Raw genomic sequence first — 19,537 nt, forward strand, 5'->3', positions numbered from 1 at the left:
GCCCAGATCTAGGAGATTGGTTTGGCATCAACGGCCATAGCTTTGGGCGGGAGTGAAGTTCACGGAATCGGCCAAAGTACTGCATTGCAGAAGGCAATGAGAAACATCTGCATTAGTGTCTGAGGAGATGCAGCCCTGCACTCCACCTATTAATGACATGATGGCATACTTCCCGGTAAAATAGTTCCCCAATCGGACCTCTGGGTGGGTTGGAAACTACTGGGATGGTACATTGGTCACGAAAGACAGATGCAGGATAGGGACATGGAGTGTAAGAGCCTTAGAGGTGAGCTGAAAGCTGGAGAATGCCAAGCTAAAAATGGAGAGGCTGGGTATAGACATCCTGGGAGTTAGCGAGATTAAGGGGATGGGAGCAGACGATTTACTGGAGGGACAGGTTGAGTTATATACTCAAGAGACAGCTGGTGGAACACAGGAATTGGCATCGTACTGAAGAAAGAATGGGGGCAAAGAGTAAAGGCAATATTGCCATACAACGAGAGAATTCTGTTGGTGAAGTGGGAAGGAGAGCCCATGTACACAGCGATCGTGCAAGTATACGTGCATACGTGTAGCTGTACAGAAGAAGAAGTGTATGGGTAAATGGAAGAAGTCCTCCGGGAAGGTAAAGGGGAAAGAAAATCTCATCATAATGGGAGACTGGGATGCTGTCATAGGAGAAGGAAAAGAAGGACGAAGCATCGGAAATTTCAGGCTGGGGAACACCAAAGGAGAAAGACTAGTCGAGTTCTGCAATGAGAAGAATATGGTATTGGCTAACACCCTCCTTGAACAACATCGACGAAGGAGGTACACATGGAAGATGGCCGGGGGATATCGCAAGATACCAAATAGACGAAATACTAGTAAGAAGGAGATACTAGAATTGCGTCAAGCAGTGCAAGAGTTACCCCGTTGTAGACATAAATAGCGATCACAACCTAGTAATCATGGAGAGTTGACTTTGCTACCGGAAGATTAAGAAGACAACCAAGAGCCAAGGTAGGACTCAAAATTGCTGTTGGAAAAAGACAACAGACAAAGGTTCACCAAGGCCGTTGAGAGCAAACTAGGTGATGAAGAAGAAAGGAGCACCGAAGAGACATGGGATGAACTGAAGCAGGCAATCGCAGAAGTTGCAGGAGAGCAAGTGGTGAGAAAGAGAGCTGACATGAAGAAACCATGGATCACGATGGAGATAAGGGAACTAGTAGAAGAAAGACGGAAATATGGGAATGATGACGAGGAAAGGCTCGACAAGAAGCTTAAGAACCAAGTCAACCGAGAACACAAAAAGGCTGGGGAGAATAGGATAGGAGGCTGCTGTGAGGAAATCAAGGAAAATATGAAGAATGGGATTACGGATTCAGCATACAAACTTGTGGAGAAACATTTCGGTGAAAGGAAAATGAAAAGCAGCAACATCAGGGATGTAAATGGGGATACACTGATAGAAGGTGAAGATATTGGCAATAGATAGAAGCAATACATAGAAGAACTCTACCAAGGTCCGAGGCCACTGGAAGAAAACCTGATGAAGGACAATAGTGAAACGGATGACGAAAGCAGGACCCATACATGCTGAAGAACGAAGTCAATAGAGCAGTAAAAGACCTTAAGAAGAACAAATATCCTGGAGAAGACAAAATTGATGGAGACATCATCAAGGCACTTGGAAACAAAGCCAAGGACAATCTGTATGGACTAGTTACAGATAGCTACAAAGACGGAAGACTTTCAAAGCAGTGTGATGATCATGATACCAAAGAAGACAAGGACAGAGAAATGCAAGGAGCACCAAACCTTGAGTCTTGTGTTACATGCATCAAAAATATTTTTGTGAAAAATAAGTCAAAGGATGGAAAGGAAAATTGAAGATAACCTATTGGAAAACCAATTTGGCTTTAGGAAGAACAGAGGAACCAGGGAAGCGGTGCTCTGTCTGAGAATCACGATAGAGGAAACAATCGACTGCATGTGACATTCGTGGACTTGGAGAAAGCCTTCAGCAATGTGGAATGGACCAAGATGGTTGGACTGCTGGAAAAACGTAGAATAGATTACAATGACCGAAGAATAATCAATCAGCTATTCAAGAAGCAAGTAGCCACAATGTGAATGAGAGATGGAAACCATATAGAGACTAAAATTAGCAAAGGAGTTAGACAAGGATACAACCTCTCACCTGCTTCGTTCAATATGTATTTGGATGAGGCAATGGAATTAGGATCAATGGAGAAGAGATGAACATGCCACACTTCGCCGACGATATTGCCGTGATAGCAGAAAACCAGGAGGATCTTCAAAGGTCACTAAATGTATTGAATCAAGTTCTACAAAGATACAACATGAATATAAACAAGACAAAGACTAAAATCCTAGTATGTGGAAGAAAGAAGCAGAATACAGTAGTCACCCTGAAAGGACAGAAATTAGAGCAAAAGGATTCCTTCACCTTTCTTGGAAGTACCATCAACATGGGACGGAAGAAGTACTACAGACATCAAGGGAAGAATAGCTCAGCTAAGTGAAGAGAGCATTCACAATGAAAAGACAACTGCTTTGTTCGCAGAAGATAGAACTACAGACGAGGAAACAACACGTGAAAACATTTGTATGGAGCGTGGCACTCTATGGCTCAGATGTATGGACCATAGGAAAAGTAGGCCAGAAAAGACCTTTCGAAAAAGCCTTCGAAACCTGGTGCTGGAGGAGGATGCTTGAGATCAAATGGACGGATAAGATAAGGAATGAAGAAGCATACAGAAGAATAGACGAAGAACGGACCTTATATATCACCGTATAAAGAGAAGAACCAGATGGATTGGCCACACCCTGAGGCACAATGGATTCTTGAAGACTACAATGGAAGGAAAAATAGAGCCAAGAAGAAGGCCAAGGGACGTAAATACTTGGGACAAATAAAGAAGAAAGGGCATTGCAAGAAGATTGCAATTGTCCATTGCAAAAAAACTCAGGAAGTAAGCCATATAGCCTGAGATAGGGTAGGATTGGAGGGCTGCTGTCAACCAATCTTAGGATTGAATGACCAATGATTATGATGATGTGATTTGGAAGAATGATTTATTAGAAAGCAGGATTTGTTCAATAATTTATTTAGAGTCATCTTTGGGGAGGGCTTAGAATTTTAGCATTGCATAGTTGCTGGGTTCTTTAAAAATCTTGAATTTTTAATATAGATGATTGTGTAAGAACTTCTTATTCACTTTATTTCTTTTCTTAGCTTCAAAATGGCCCACATGTTTCCAGATTGCGTGGGTGAAGTGGATGTTGTATCTGATGCAGAAAATATTAAAAAATTGCTGAAAATTCCATACAGCCGAGGACCAGTAAGTATCTTGAGTTATTGTAAATTAAGTCCTATAATTAATTGTTGAAATCAATAAAATGAGACTAATATGAATGTGATGTTATGTGTGTCATTGTGTCCAGTTCTACTGTGTGATAAACACTTCTACTTGCAGGTCAGCATGATGGTTCATAGAATTGAGAACACCCTCCTTATAGATGACTTTGACATCCACAAACACCTGTTATTAACTGCCAAAAAAGAATGGGAGTGGCTGAAAAACTTTTTCTTCAACCACGTGCTCACATCACTTGATGATAAGGTGAATAATAAAAGTATGTTCCTTTAGGGAGCAATTTTATTTCAAGTTCACTTTTCTGGTACGTGTATGAGTCCATTCAGCTCTCATCACTATGGTCGCAATCATGAGCACTTTGGAAGTTAAACAATAGAGTCGGAATAAGATCTTTACCTCGAAAGAATGCAATAGTGAGATTGTTTTGGTGGTAGGCTCAGCATTGTTTAGCTCTGTCCACTTCCATACTTCCTTAGGCCTGGCCCTGTGAAGCAATCATTTTTATGATAGCAAATTCACTTTCATATCCTTCTAAATAGATTTCTTTTCACACACTCGGCCCAAAACTTGTTTCGGGCTAATATTAGTGTTCTCGCAGAGATATCGCCCAAGGCCTGAGTAACAAGACTCGTAGTGAAAAATAAAATGAAAAATGGGCATGACAAATTTGTGCTGGTAAGGCGTACAATAAGAGGGTCAATGCTGAATTTATCTGCTCTATTCAACCTGAATTGGTTTATTTCCTTGAATCTGGTAAATAGTTAGCTTTATTTTATTGCATCATGCAGAGATTTTATTTGCAAATTCGTATTGTTTCAAATGGGAAGAGGAGGCAATGTCTCATACGTGGTGCGAGGGTATTTTCCCATATCATTCCCTCCGTATATTCTTTAGCCGGCCAATTTGAACCCAGCGTTAAGATTTTTAGCCAGACTGTCTTCACTGCATTTGACTGAAAATAGTCGTTTTTCATGTTAATGGAAAATGAGATCACTGTGTCTACTCTGTGCTGAGCTGAATGCTCTGATGCCATTTAAATGTAATGGACATTGTCCATCACTGTGAGCTCAATTTTTACTGTTTTAGGAGAAGGGTTTATGCCAACGGAACAGGACGAGGGGTGCGGTGCAGCAGAGAAGTTTGGTCTCAAAATTCCTGTACCATAGCTTGGCATCTGGCCCTGAGGAGGCCAGTCCCAAGCATAAGGACATGGATGTTGATGAGGCCAATTATATAAACATCAAAGGTCCCGATGGGAGACCAGATCCTGTCGCCATGTCTGCTTCGGTAAGATATATCAAAAGCAATTGAAATAAATTGAGTTCTCTCTCCTTTAGTGACGCAGACTCTTGTCAGGATCATGATGGAAGAGTGCCAAACCAACCTCAACCAAATCAACCACATGATTACATTTATCCCAAGAGCAAACCGAGCAAAGGTCGAGTTTTTTCTCACATTTTTTCATGCAAAATTGAAAGTGTTTTACTTGGTGAAATGTGCACCTGGGGCCTCGACTATTTTGCAAACATTGATGTGTCAATCACTGAAAGTCAATTTGTGGATTTTGTCAACCATTTCGATGGAAGTTACTGCCATTGGACATCCTGAACAATTCTCATGATTTACGGATGTGCGTTTGAACGTATTTGCCCAATTGTAAACAGTCGCAAAAACAAAAGTCATTATTCTAAGAAAACACAAGTTTATTGTTTCTATCAACTATTGAAATTAAACCACATGATGGATATAGTCAAAATGTTAATATCAGTCTGGTGATAGATGAGGCTTACCGTACTTAGAGCAAACCTTTTCCGAGACTTAGAGTGCCATCTCTTGGATTGTCTTAAGAGTTATTGACTGACCCATGTTCTGATCAAATGTAGGATACTCACACCTTCACCATAATGTTAGGCAAGCCACTTTGAGCAAGTAACGCACATTAAGAATTGTCATGGTTTTTCTGATGTTGGAATCTCATTCAGTAAAATTACAATTGTCTCAACTGAAAATTCAATCAGTTTTGTGTTAAACATTAGCTTCATCCTGCAATTTGAAGGATATTTCTCCGTTTTCAATGTCCTTAAAAAAAGGATACCCAGATCCTTCTGCTGGACAAATTATCATCACTGGCTTCTTTGGATATCACCTAGGATAGCTTTCAAGTAATTTCAGCATCCTGATCTCAGCAAAGCAGTTGGCATAATCAAATAAAATAAGTAAAAAAGGAAATTATGAAAATGAGGAGAATAGACACATCACTTGCATTCAAAATGTAATGCACTCACTGAACTATTTTGATAACATTCTTAGGTCAAAGAACAATTTTACTGAACTGCTAAAATCACACTTCTCTTCCCTCTTTCCCATTGGACATTCCCAACTGCTATTCTCCATTTATTGTTGTGCATGCTGACACAACATTCCCTGAATACTGCACAATTATGCGACAGCAGCCGTTCCACTTTGGTGTTGAAGCTTTCTACCATGCAGTGCTCGGCTGTTTGCTCTCGATATTAAAATCAAGCATTCAATTTTCATCTGCGGCGATAAACTTGAAATAAAACTCCTCATCTTCCTGTGGCTTCAACCGCAAGCAAACGTTCATTTGAATGTTTGGCTTTTTGGGCGCGAATAGTCTCATATAACCCACAACGCCCAAACACATTCCATGCGCAATTTTTCCCACACGAGCATGTTCGTGGCAACCAATGAAATTGTTGATATTGCTCTTGGTGTTATTCATTGTGGAATGGTAGCGGCAGTGCTTGTGTTGACTTCTGTTTGAGTAGTGACTGGAGCTCTTGGTCCACCTTGAATTGGTTCCCCTTTTTAAGCAATCTTCTAGCTGTGTCACAGGGGAGAACAGGCACTCCATTAACTCCTACAGTGGCATAGACTGAAGGTTTGTCTAGTCAAAAGCATATGCAGCGACACAATTTATCTCTATCAATGCCTTGTGGGAACTAAACATGCTTGAATTTGCAGTGGCTGTAACTAATGTAGTACGAAAGTAATTTTGGCACATCAAGTAATGTTAATAAAAATTTATGATCACTCTTTATTTCTATTGAACACAGTTTGTCTATTTTTGTTCTTTTAATGGTTGTACATTTCAAACATGTCTCTTGTGATAAAACTTTAGAGTATGGTCATGGTTTGGAACCATGCGCTTCTTTGTTGTCTGAGTGTGTCCGTTTTCGTCCAACTTTCTGCACTTCTTACTGAGCGTGGTGTAAACGGCATTCATTCCCTGCCCCTCCAGAAGGATTCTCCACCTCTGCCGGAGCCAAGAGAAGAGGAAGCCGTGCCAGATGCCGTGTCCAGCCATAATTTTACACGTAATGTGGTCTGGACATTTGAGGACATACAAATGTTAATTGGGACCGATATGCCAATATTTGGCGGCAGCACCCACCCTTGCATCAGTCTAAGGTTAAGGTATGACTGGGCGCTGGATGTATTAGAATAATAGATCAATAGATCACGTTTAGGGTTCTACCCTTAACTTGTTTTGATGGCCGTAGTTACATTTATCCATTGGTCGGCCACGACGTATTGTTTTTAAGAATTTCTTAGTGTTGTGTGCGTGTTCTGTTCCAGGGAGATGACTAGACCCATCAACGTTTTGACGGGCATTGATTATTGGCTGGATAACTTGATGTGCAACGTGCCGGAGGTGGTCATGTGCTACCACCTGGCTGGGATAGTGCAGAGATATGAGCTCATCAAAACGGAGGACCTGCCTCACCTCCCCCACTCCAAGTTCTCACCCAAACTAATTCGCGATGTTGCTCAGAACATATTATCTTTCCTTAAGTCAAATGCTACCAAAGCTGGACATACCTATTGGCTCTTCAGAGGTAATGAAAGTTTTATTTTCTAATAAGTCAGTGATCAGATTGCTCTTTGCTCAATAAGAATGTTGAGCTTTTCGTAAATAATAAAACAGATGGATAATATTGTGCAGTTGGATACTTAACCTCATGTATACTGTATCTCCTGGCCCATAAGATGCACTGTGGTTTTTCAGGTCACAATATTCAAAAAATATGTGGATCAGACAGGAAAGATGTAAGTATTTTTTTGTTTACACTTAATATAAAGACAATTGAATTTTAGCTTTAAAAAAATAGCTATTACACTTATGTCTACATTTATTCATCATAGGGACCCAGGAATTCATCATCACTCACCCCAACACCTTTCAGCTGCCGCCTTGTTTCCCTCTTCTCAAGTGTAATTTATGAATTCAAGTTTAAATGCAATGCTGTACTACATTCTTCTCTTTTAAGATCCCATGAGAGGTTATTATCATTTAACTTTATATGTGACTTTTAGTTGTTATTATTATTATTTTGATATTATCGAAATTTGTAATTAAGGAACCCTTGTCTCTACCTTTATGACGCTACTTGAGGTTGAATCGCTGTAGACTCTTGAGTTTATCGGGAGATGAACAATGAATGAATGTATCAGCAGAGGGGAGCTGTATCCTCGTTAGATTAATTTGTATTAAGTTTTACTGTAGCACGACATGTGAGATGAAACTGAACAGATTACAATGTGTAAATTTACGATTTATTTGGAAATTATTTAGGAAGCACTTTCAACAAAACATTGAAACTCTATTGCTTATTACTGACTCAAAACAGCGATATTATCTAAATGTGTGAGAAAGGCAATAATTTTCTGTCTCTGATGAGGGAGAAAATACTTCATGGCAAGTATTTTGCTGGTGAATGGCCTTGCACTTGTAGCTTGAAATTATATTTGTGTATGCCCTCGACCAATAAGACGCCAGCTGATTTTAGGGTAGGAAAAGGTGCATCTCATGGGCCGGGTAAATATGGTATTTGTTGAGGGTTTGAACCCTCCCCAAGGTATCCAGTTGTGGCATTGACCCTCAATTAAAGATTGCTTTGCAATTTCAATCAATGCCAGGATCTTGTGGCAAAACTCTTGGATTTTCCGTGAATTTGAGATAGTTTTCATCTACTAATATAAAAATAATAGAGCTGCTGTGTAGCATTTTGAAATTAAGTGTGTGCAAAATACATTCATTCAGCAGTATTTCAATCCTTGGATTGGTTTACCTCAGCTCATCTCTTTCCATTCTACTACATATATATTTGAATGTAATTTAGTGGCAAGGTTGCATATTCTAGGGAGAATAATGTGCTGGTTTCCTGTTGCCTTCCACATCGCAGTACTGCAGTCGATACCATGAGCTTCACTCTGGCATGCAATTGTGGCGGCCAATGCCGGGCCGACCCACTCGGTTTGCGCCACCAGTGCTTAATGGTGAAACTACTGCCTTTCACCTGGCGACCCTTTTGTAGTAGGAGTCTATTTTTCTCGTCTCGTTCTTTGAAACCATTGTTGTGTATATATCCGTTAACTTTCAAATGTGTGGCTTTTCTCGGAAAGGGGACTCTTTCCTGACTTAAGTAGATTGAAGTACTCAAGCTGCCAGTTTCAGCTTCCAATTACTTCAGTGCGTGAAGACAAACTGAATGGGACTGAGGAATCGACCAAACTACATTATATACGCATTAAAATCACCTATTATCGGAGATTTCTTTGTCTTAATCTAATTTAAGCATTTTCTGATTAACTTAGGAATGCTGTCGCATTGGAATATTTGGGTGATATGACACTATTAGACATTCGTTAAAAGGACTGGTATCGGGTGGCCAATGTTTAGCCATTGTGTGGTCGCACTTTAAGGAGGATTGATTTCTTTGCTAACTCTTAACCCATGATCGTTGTCTTTGTAAGTGAAGATAGAGCCAATGCTGAATCGCTCAGATTGTGGCTCTGCTGGGGTGGAGAGAGAGAGTCATCTCATGGAGGGGAGAATTGAGCACCAAGTCTGTGATGCATCCCTCTCTCTGATCCGATCGACAACTGAGAATCAGTGCTCTGGCTTCCTTTTTCCTATTATTAAATGCACCACTATTTATGCGATTGTTTTGGAAAAGCTCAAATATCAATAATTTCATGCAAGGCAAAAATGCTTATTGACGAGCACAAAGAGCAAAGAATGTTGAGTGGAGGAGTGTGCTTGGACTGCTATCCAGCCATGCACCCAGCCACCATTTTCTTTTCTTGTGCTTGAGACAGTGGTTTGGAGGGCAGTAGTCTGCAGACGACAAGGACTGCCATTGTCAACTGGTTCTATAATTGCACGGTTCAACTGGTTCAATTATTAAGCAGCAACTCCTTTGTCGAGGAATTAAAGAAGCTGGTGCAGCATCATGAATAATGATCAGGAAGGAACGGTGATTATGTCGTGAAGTGTAGGTTTGTACAATAACCATTCAGGAAAGCAGTTTCCAATGAATGCATTATTATATGACCAAGTAGCCGTGGCTTTTTGAAAATGCCTGTTAGAGCAAAATGGAATGACGTTATTGTGATTGCTCAACACTAATTGCTGGAAGGAAAGTGAGAGAGAGGATTGCTTTTGCGGCTCATGGGTCACTGCTCCTCATCTCTGATTGGCTCCTTCCTTCCCCCTCCACATTTTGGGGTCTCTCGCCACGCGCATACGCCATCACTCACACACAGAATTACTGAATTGGGTGTATTTACATGTGCAAACATTTCTATTTGCATGAGCAAGAATTTATGTAAACTAAGAACATGTGGAAGAAAAGTAGGCAGCCACTTTTACCAGTTTTACGTGTCAAAAGAGTTAATAAAAATAGCTTTTTTGATGAATTTAAAGGTACCGTAAAAGGTTGATACGATTGGCTATGGTTTTAAGACACCAAAAAAAGATCAATGAGAAATTGGGGTCCATTTAGAAAGTGGTCATTCGTTTGAAGTCAATGTCTGTGGGGTAGGTAGACTGGCCTGTGTAAATGAAAGATATATGTGATGCTTATCATTATTTCAATAGTGATTCTTGCAGTATTATAAACACTGAATATGAAAGTATCTCAACTTCTATGTGGATGTGGAGATCCCCATCCCTCCTATAACTTTTTTTTTTTAATTAGCATCTAAAATGGGAGATTGTATCATGGTCAAACACAGTATTTAAAACATTGATAATTTTTGCCTTGTAAAATAAATCCTTGGTTGAGTATAATTTCAATTTAAAACAAAGATCTGGTTCTCACTTATATGATTCACGTTGCAGTTTGTGTAATAAGAACTTTTAATTTTTTTGATGTTTTTTTGAGTAAGTGCTTGGTTAATTATTTGAATATGTCAATCCAAATATTTGCCATTCAGGTAAGGATGATGACATAGTGAAACTGTATGACTTGACCTCTCTCTGCACGGATGTCCTGGATGACAAAGGCCAGAATCCATTCACCGTGCCTGTTGGGATGCTCCTCTATCGGTAGGTACACAGTTGCTCCTCTCTCTTCGATCAGATAAACATTAAAATGTATTCCTTATTAATTGAGATCTGCTTTAACTGACATTTGATTTTTTTAAGTATTCTAAAATTCCAAAGTGTCATGTAAGTCCACTGTCAATTGGATTAAGTGCAATAAGTAATGTTGAACATAATTGTACTAGTAATGATATTTGAAGTCTGTAAGAATTTTGTAACAAACTGTTTATAATAAGGTTAGAATATAAGATACTAGGCATACTTGAGATGAGAGAGCTGATTGACTGATCTCCATGTTTAATTTATAGTTGAATATTTATGTATCATTATGAAATGATCGCCAGCCCCGGTGGCGGCAGGGTAACGTCCTTCTCTGCCAACCCAGAGGTTGGTGGTTCGATTCCCGCCTAGGTGGTTTTTCCTTTACCTAGGGCTTGGGTGTATGTAAATGTCAAATAGTTCAATCAATATTCAAAGTCCGGTGTAAAGGTTGAAGTGCTGTTTTTGGACTAATGTAAAATAAATAATTAATATTTTAAATTGGTCTAATACATATACAATTTTTAAAAACGTGCTCCTTTGATATTTGAGGATTGCTTAGATATTTGAAACGTTCAAACCCCATAGTTAATGCAAATTTGAAAGATCTTAATTTGCCACACAAGCTGGCTGCAGCATATTTTGTTCAGTTGCTTTGGAGGGTTTTGATTTGACAGCAACACAGTGAGCCCTCACCAACCCACACTATTCAGGGGCCAGAAATTAAATGAAAACTGGATTAAGTGGGAATTTAACACATTTCCCTCTGGAGTATTTTTCACCAAATCAAAATAGTGTACTATATATTCGATGATTTAAAATGATAAGATGATATGGTTGATGGCAGTTCAGTTCCACAAGATGAATGCAGTGAATGAAGTTGATCCAGTCGACAGCCGTTGACAAATGAATAATGCTGTGAGAGTAGGTGTTTTCATTCTCATGGTTGTTACAGTAGAAACATTATTGACCACACCATTTCATAATGAGTTTAAATTGTACGTATTATGTTACTGAAATAATTATTATTATTACTTTTCTGATTCCTTGATGAATTTACGGAGCTAGGTAATTATTTTATCAAAAGTTGAAAGCTAGATAGTGATGTCACTTTCTCTAAATGAATTCTTTGAATCCCAAAATCCGTTGAAAAATTATGGAGACAAATTATGAAGCCATGCTGAATGGGCCTATGGTGAATTAAATAATTATTAGATGATGTAAAGTGTTTGTAAGAATTAATCCAAAAGAAAATTCATCCACAATTGGATAAAACTTCATTATTTTATGAGTAAAATTAGAAAAGATTTAATTATGGGACTATGCATAGGTGCATATGGATTTTCTTTGTACCATGATTGGCATATGATGTAATAAGCCATGCAGATGTAGCGGAAGAAGAGGGAAGTGTTTCGAAAAAGCTACTCATTTTACTTTGTCTCCTACAGCTCTCATGTATACCCATGAAAATGATGTTTGGTTCAAAGGCCAGGCCTTCTGATTTAACTCCCAATCCTCAAATTGGCTGTAACTTTGCCGTGGTGCAAACTTTATGTTTGGCTGGCTTTATGTATGGTTTCAGATTTTAGAATAACCCAATGCGAGTTAACTCATCCACTCACCAGTATTTTTAATGATGCCAATCAAACATTTAATCTAATTTCCTCCAAAGCATGCCTTCTCTATCTGTGCCTCAAATTTATGAGGTATCAATGGTGAACATCAAATTGCTAACTTCAGGCAATTTTTGCAAATAAGTAAATGTTGCTCCTTAATACTTCAATGATGTGAATAATTTTGAGGTATTTAATAGAGAAACTACAATATTATTTTTCTAATTTTTAATTATAACTATAATAACTGGTTCAATACAAAAATATTTACAATGCACGTGCTACATTTCTTCAAATATTACAAAAACTTAGGTTATTTATTAGTAAAGTTGTTTTTCATTGTAATTTCTTTTGGGTGTAGTTTCAGAGCTTGATTGTGAGATGTGATTTTTTCAGATAACCTTCCAAATATTTGTTGCTACTTCTTTATTTCCCTTTAACTCGAATATGTATTTAAAGTGCTTTAATAGCATTTTCAGAGGTATACAAGTTGAGAGTACAAATAGATGCACTGTCATAATCAATTTCATTGGTCTGATGTCATGAGAATTGTTTTTGACGTCTTTTCAGAGTTGCAAGAAATATGAAGAACCCCAAGCCAAATAAGAGGCAACAAGCGACAATCCAGACTTTGCTACAGAATTGCCTCGCATTGCTGGAAAAAGAAAAATATCCAAGAGTAAGTGTACACTTCTTTCCTTATTACATTCCCTAATTACAGTCAATTTTTGAGAATTACACAACTCCTGAACCTAATTGCAAAGCACCAAAAACTGAAAACAGTTTTAGTTATTTGATTTTTAAAGGCCTAAGGAAGGCTTTTGAATGATTCAGTTTGGGAGTTTTACATTGAATGGAAATGTATAATTATTTTGTGCTTTAATCTTGCGTGTGTCAATCACCTGAAATCAAAGTGTTAGAAGGGACCTTTGAATTTTAAGGTACAAGAAAATGGAATCTTTGTATGGTAAAGCAAGAAAATCAAAGAGTGTGTGGTGAGGGTGGGATGAAGTTGCACTTAGTTAAGCTTAATTTATAATTACGGACTGCTCTTAAAAAGTAAATAATTCTCTGTGACTTGGAGATAAGAGAGGATAGTGTGGAGAAAAAGAGGTGAAGAATTCAATTCTCAGTTAGCAGTGAAACTTTTAGCTAAGAATTGAAGGGTTTGTCTCTTCCATCACCTTTGACTAACTGGCACTGAAGAGCAATCGTGGAACAATTGCACGAGAACACCAAATGACATAAATTATTTGTTATTTGATGAAAATAAATTTCCTTTTGGCATCAATTAAGTATTTCACCTGAAGAGAGGTGAGCGTAGCTGACGTATTTGGTGCGAGAGGATTAAGTGCTGCCCCTCAGAGATTTTAAGTGGTAGTTAAAATTCAAGTGGACCAATGGCTGGTGGCTTTCCCGAAGGGGAAGGAAGCTCACACTACGTTAATTAGTTGAATAAATTTATCACTTCAAATCTGTTTTGCACTAATCCTTTGGAGTTTCCTGTCTTATATCTTTAGTTTATGAAATTTTTAAATGAACTGGTGGCATAGTAATCTAGTAAGTAGAGCATCTGGCTGATATCCAAAGGATCGTGGGTTCAAATTCAGGTGATTGCTTTGGATACTCCCAGCTGAATCCAAGCCGTGCAGTTTTTTGGGCAGTGGGACTTGCTGACCAACTGTCAGTGGCACAGGGAAAGGAACTGGCCTCCTCTTGAGCTAATATCCCACGGGCTGACTACTTTGAGTAATCCCATTTCAAGATCCATAATGTCATTTTTTCCTGTAATGCTAGACACTTGGGTTGGAATATGGTAATCAGAATTCATCTCCATGCTCTTGGGTTTGAGAGAAAAAAATAAAATAGAATCGCGGATGGAGTTTTGAGCCTAATTTTCAGTCGGGAGAGTGGCGTTTGGTTGGGTCTAGGGACAAAGTATCAAACCTTGTGTTTCAATATGTGCCTCGGCTTTCACAGAAAAGAAATCAGCATGGTTCTTGGCATTTATGCTTCCTCCTTGTTGGTATATTATTGGCTCCTCTCACTTGCCAAATTCAGACTCCCAGTTGATTGCCTGAGCTTATCAACTACAGTTTAACATAAAAAAAATTGGCATTCAAAGATCCAAAATTATAAAAAAACTTTTTTAAAATAAAATTGTAGAAACACTTTTCCTTGGCCATTATTTTTATGGAGGGTTATTTGTGTATAAACAGTGAGATGATTGTCATGTTTTTGCTTTCTTTATTAAAATTTGGATTAATAAATTGGTAATTAATACATTGAAGAAAAGTTTAAACTTCATTAGTGGATAAAAAAATCCAAGGAAAATAGTATCTCGTTTGAAAAAAATGAGATGCTGGGAAAAGTGGAAATTGGTTGTTGATGTTCTGGAATTTACTTGATATCTTGTTCCTTTGAAAAGATTTGAGTTGCCCAAAGATGACAAAGCCTTGCATAATATTTTTTAATATCAGAGGTATGACTCTACTTATTATTTGAATGGCTCTCATGGGCTGTTGGTGTTGCACTTGATATAACTCCTCGGTGCGCAGAGACAAGATCCAACTGGGGCAGAAGAATTGGGCAAACTGATGGCTAGTCGGTTTGTGGCACCATCTCATTTGTTCGGTTTTGACAAATGGATTGCATGATCACTTATGTCAAATGTGAGTTTCTATTATCCTCATTAATTACAAACTCTTCACCATGTTCTAAGTTATTCCATACTTAAGAGGTTTTATCTTGCAATCTCTCCTTTTACTCTTTAATGTTTTTTTCCATTTTTGTTATATTTGATACGTTATCACGCATGGAGATGTGGTGGTGCAGTGGGTAGAGTGCTGTGCCAATTACCCAAGGGCCTGGGTTTGATTCCGTGCTACATCTGTGGCACCCTAAGCTTCACCCTAGCTGCATGATTTTTTTGGCTCCAAATCTTCCTGGGAAACCATGGTTGGCCAAGAGATAAGAACTGCCTCCCCTTGATACCCTGTTGTGATGTATACACCTCACAGGGTTTAGTAATATGTGGGCTCTATCCTCACTTATGAAACGGACCTTTGGGCTGATTACCGTTGTTTTATCACATGATAACAATATATGAGAGATATTTATAATCATTTGAATTTTATGGTTTTTGTGATGTGTGAGAATCAATTAATTAAATTTCTGTACACTATACTCTCATTAAAAAACAGATTGTGGCTTCAGCTCATTATATGCTGTCTGACTTATATGTTCCTATGAAAATGGACCCAACTTCTCCGAACCCAGCTCCAAAAAATGTCGAGAAAGACGAAGAAGCGGTTGTTAACAGTCAATCAGAAGATGAAGCTCTGAAGGAGGAGGAAACGGAAGAGAGAGATGGCGTCTTGCAAAGTGAGTTAGTGGATTATTGAATGGCCCATGCAAAATATGAGTCCAGTGAATATGTTTAGCAAGAGTACTTGTATAGGTTAGGGAGTCAGGGGGGCTAAAATTGAATGCATTAACTAAAGTGGTGTAGGGAAATCATTTGGGAGAGCAAGTTGACTCAGTTCACGTGGCAGGAGCCAGCTTGAGCAGTCAGAGAGGCCCCTTTTCGATTTGGCCTCCCCATTGTGGTCATTGCTCGGAGAGGATTCCATGGTGAAGCTCTCCACTTATCCAGTGCGTTCCACCCTTCCCATTGATGAGAAGGCGATAAATGATGAAGACAACTTCATCATTTGCTGCCTTCTCATTAATGTGAGCTATCAGCTCAAAAGATTGACTTGGAAAGGCTGTCTAGTGTCCTTGTCAGAGTTTTCCATTTAATTAGTCGAGATTGTATCCTTGATTTGATCTACCCAAAACATACAAGGTTTGTATAAAATGTATCGGTGACAATTTTTTCTGATGAATGCGTGAAGGGCTAAATTGAGGCCATTGGTTGAATGTGCGCAACATCACACGTATTGTATTGGCATTGATGTGATTACAGTGCACACCACTATCACTGAAAATTTATTCCTGTAAAAGATCTGCAATAAACTCCTCCCGAAGGCCTGGTCCAAAGTAACCCACCACCTGATGAATGACAGCATCGCGACTATTCCCCAACCCCCTTACAGTCGTGACTTGGTGCACAAATTTTCTATTCCCAAAAATGAAATCATCCGTCAAAGGACACCACCATGGCACCTTAACTGCCATCGAAGAAGCTTGCATGCGTAACCTTAAGGACCTTCCAGAATTTGCGTACGAGGGAACCTTTGAGTGGTGGAAAAGTCACTGGCAAAAGTGAGTCTTGACTCAAGGGATGTACTTTGAATTTTGAGGCATTGTAGCAATATCTGAAATCTATTTTCCCAAAAATTCTTCCAATACTTTATATACAAACCATGTGTACTCAAAAGCTCAATTCAGGTCACATTCACCTGGTTCTCCCGATATCAGGTACATGAACTTATTTTATGGATGTGATTCCACTGAGATTGGTTGTCTCTCTCATTCTGGATTGATTCTAGAATGTATGTGCATGACATCTTTGGCAATCATGCATTCGTAGTTGCAGTAGATTGATATGATTGAAAACATCTCTGATTGGATGTGAAGGATATTTGATTTTTAAGTCGTGTTGACGAGAGTCCCTTGATGACTGAAATCTGTGCCTTCATTGGTTGATCCGACTGAGATGGGTTGCCAGGCTCTGGCAGTTTTCTTGCTGATGTTCTTAAATGCTACTTTCTCTACAACCATTTCTCATGTTATGTTCCTATCACATTCCACTAAATGTATCAGTGTTAAATGTAAACGACCATCACCGTTGCAGCATGTGGAAACTTAAAAGAGTACGTGGGTAGATTAATAATAATGGAGCAAAAAATTTGTGGTAGTTCTCTTGTGCATTGGATCTATCTCTCTCTGTAGCCAGGCTGTCATTTCACGTATTCATCTCATTCTACATTAATAAAAAATAAATGTTATCTTTGCTCACCATTTCTACCACTTATTCATCATTCATCCATTTCCTTTCGAGCATAATTTTATTTGAGACAGAGATTTAGTTGTAATTTCATAGTTGTAGGTGGTAGTAATTCAACTTATTTAATATTTACGGAAACCTTTCACCATAAATGCAATTTTTGTAAGTACTAGTGACATAATAAAAGAATGCCGGAATATAATACCAAATTTACTTTGATTCTGCAGAGTGTCCATCAAAATTGATGCTTAATGGCAGGCATTCTTGAGTGTAAATTCTTCTGGTTGTACCCAGGCCACTTTCTTGAGATTTCAAAAAATGTTTTAGCATAAGATAAACACTGAAAGTTTCTGCTTTGTAGGATGTCTGGAAGTGTGTACGATTAATTAGTATTTTATATGCCCCTGCCTCCCATGGACTACTTTCTTAATATGGTGAGAAAGGCTCGAGGATTCTGATGACCCTTAGAGCTGCACTGATGACAGGATTACAATTACTCCTGGAAGGGAAACCAGATAAGTCGAAGGTTAGGAGCCAGATGGAAGGTAGTTAGCTTGGTGTCTGTTCATCAGTGAGGTGGTGGCTGCAGAGGCATCTGACTCCAGTGGACGTCAGCCAGGCCGCTTAAGAGAGGGTGCCACGCTGAAAACACTTTTGAGGAAGGCATGTGGGAAACTACCTCAATTATTTATTATCAAGTAAATATGATAGGACTAATCACAAAAATGAGTCCTGGCCACTACGGGATCCATGTACTGTTCAATATTTTGGAAGTGCCTTGGACCAAGATGGTCTAAGTAGGATGCTCTAAGAAAAAGAGTTGCATGAAGCCAATAAGCCTTTCATGAAGAAGATGGAATTGATGAGAGGGGCAGTGAAAGTAAGGAGGTGAGAAAGGATGAGTGAATGTTGTATGACTCTGAAACATGGTCATTGAAGGAAGATGGTAGGAGTAGATTGTGGAGGCTTCAGAAATGTGGGTGTGGTGAAGGATGGAGATGGTGAAGTGAAAAGAAGGGAAAGCAAACAATCGATTTCTAGTTATTGCGGCTGGGATGGCAGGGGATTTTGTTGAAAAAGAAAAGAATAATCTACCCAAAATTTACTTTTCTATTTTTTCGATTTATCCTCAACCTTTACTGTTCAGGAACATTTGGCACAAAAGGGAGTCCAGATGGGTAGTGTTAGGGAGAGGGCTAAGGCAGGGTTATCCACTATCATTGGTGGTTCTGTTCAACGTATGTGCGGAGGAAATGATTAAAGAAGCATGGGAAGAACTGGAGGTAGGAATGAAAGTGGGCGAGAATTTCATAAAATCAGTTAGGTTTGTGGATGATCTAGGATTTGCAATTATGGCTAAGTTCAATTGAATACATTTTGATAGGTATGGAATGAGAAGATGTAATGTTACAAAGATACAGATTATCAGGTTTACACTGAAGTGGAAGGTTAAGGTGAAGAATACATTAGGAGGGCAAAAACGAGTGTGTGGGGGACAGTTTGTCTTGGAAGTGTTTTGGACCAGGACATTCATAGTAATTTGGATGTAAGAAGAAGGATTGCATCAGGCAAAGAAGCTTTAACTATGAGGGAATTAATGAAGGGAACATAAAGAAAGGATGAACAGACAAGACCTATATGTGGAGCATGATTTTGTAATCAGCGGAAATATTCTGATCCCAAATTACATTCTAACTTCTTGTTTAGTTTCAATCAAAGCCACATTTATTTGATTCTTACCCTAATTAATGGTTCCTTATGCCTCAGAGTCTCTCCTATTCCTGTCAAAGTCTCTACAGTCCATACTTTTTAAAGCCAATTTAGGAAAGGAGCGGAAATTAAACTACTTTAGCTATTAGTTTTCTAGTAGAAAACAGAATGGAAGGGATAGACAGGCCATACTGAATTGGAGAATGAGATCAATAACTTTGGCTGGAATGGATGCTTTTTTCAGAAGGACTTATGAACTTCCCACTTATAACTTCTCACAGGAAACTGATTCTAAAAATAAGCACTAGAAGTTGAGAGAGAGAGGCCATGCACAGGTTACATACATTTGCATAAACTATTACTTGGAGCAAAAAGGCATTGCATTTACGTTCAAGATACGGCATAAAAATTGCCAAACACTTATGTGTGGAGAGCTTTATTGCAATTAGTGTTAGGCTATGGCAGATTGGGTGGCATTTCATTTCTC

At 38.8% G+C, this 19,537-nt stretch overlaps 1 protein-coding gene across 1 annotated transcript in view; it reads left to right on the plus strand.

Annotated features, from left to right (window-relative positions):
* LOC139692746 (erythroid differentiation-related factor 1) overlaps positions 1-19,537 on the plus strand; it is a 53,474-nt gene that overhangs the window by 3,002 nt on the left and 30,935 nt on the right. The window contains exons 3-10 of the mRNA XM_071590993.1: positions 3,245-3,350; positions 3,486-3,632; positions 4,473-4,673; positions 6,649-6,824; positions 6,987-7,246; positions 10,629-10,740; positions 12,960-13,068; positions 15,593-15,773. Coding sequence (XP_071447094.1) covers positions 3,245-3,350; positions 3,486-3,632; positions 4,473-4,673; positions 6,649-6,824; positions 6,987-7,246; positions 10,629-10,740; positions 12,960-13,068; positions 15,593-15,773 — 1,292 coding nt within the window. The remainder of the gene's footprint in view (positions 1-3,244; positions 3,351-3,485; positions 3,633-4,472; positions 4,674-6,648; positions 6,825-6,986; positions 7,247-10,628; positions 10,741-12,959; positions 13,069-15,592; positions 15,774-19,537) is intronic.

This window comes from Hetaerina americana, unplaced genomic scaffold (assembly GCF_022747635.1).
Source record: "Hetaerina americana unplaced genomic scaffold, ioHetAmer1.1.p SCAF_40, whole genome shotgun sequence".
NCBI lineage: Eukaryota > Metazoa > Arthropoda > Insecta > Odonata > Calopterygidae > Hetaerina > Hetaerina americana.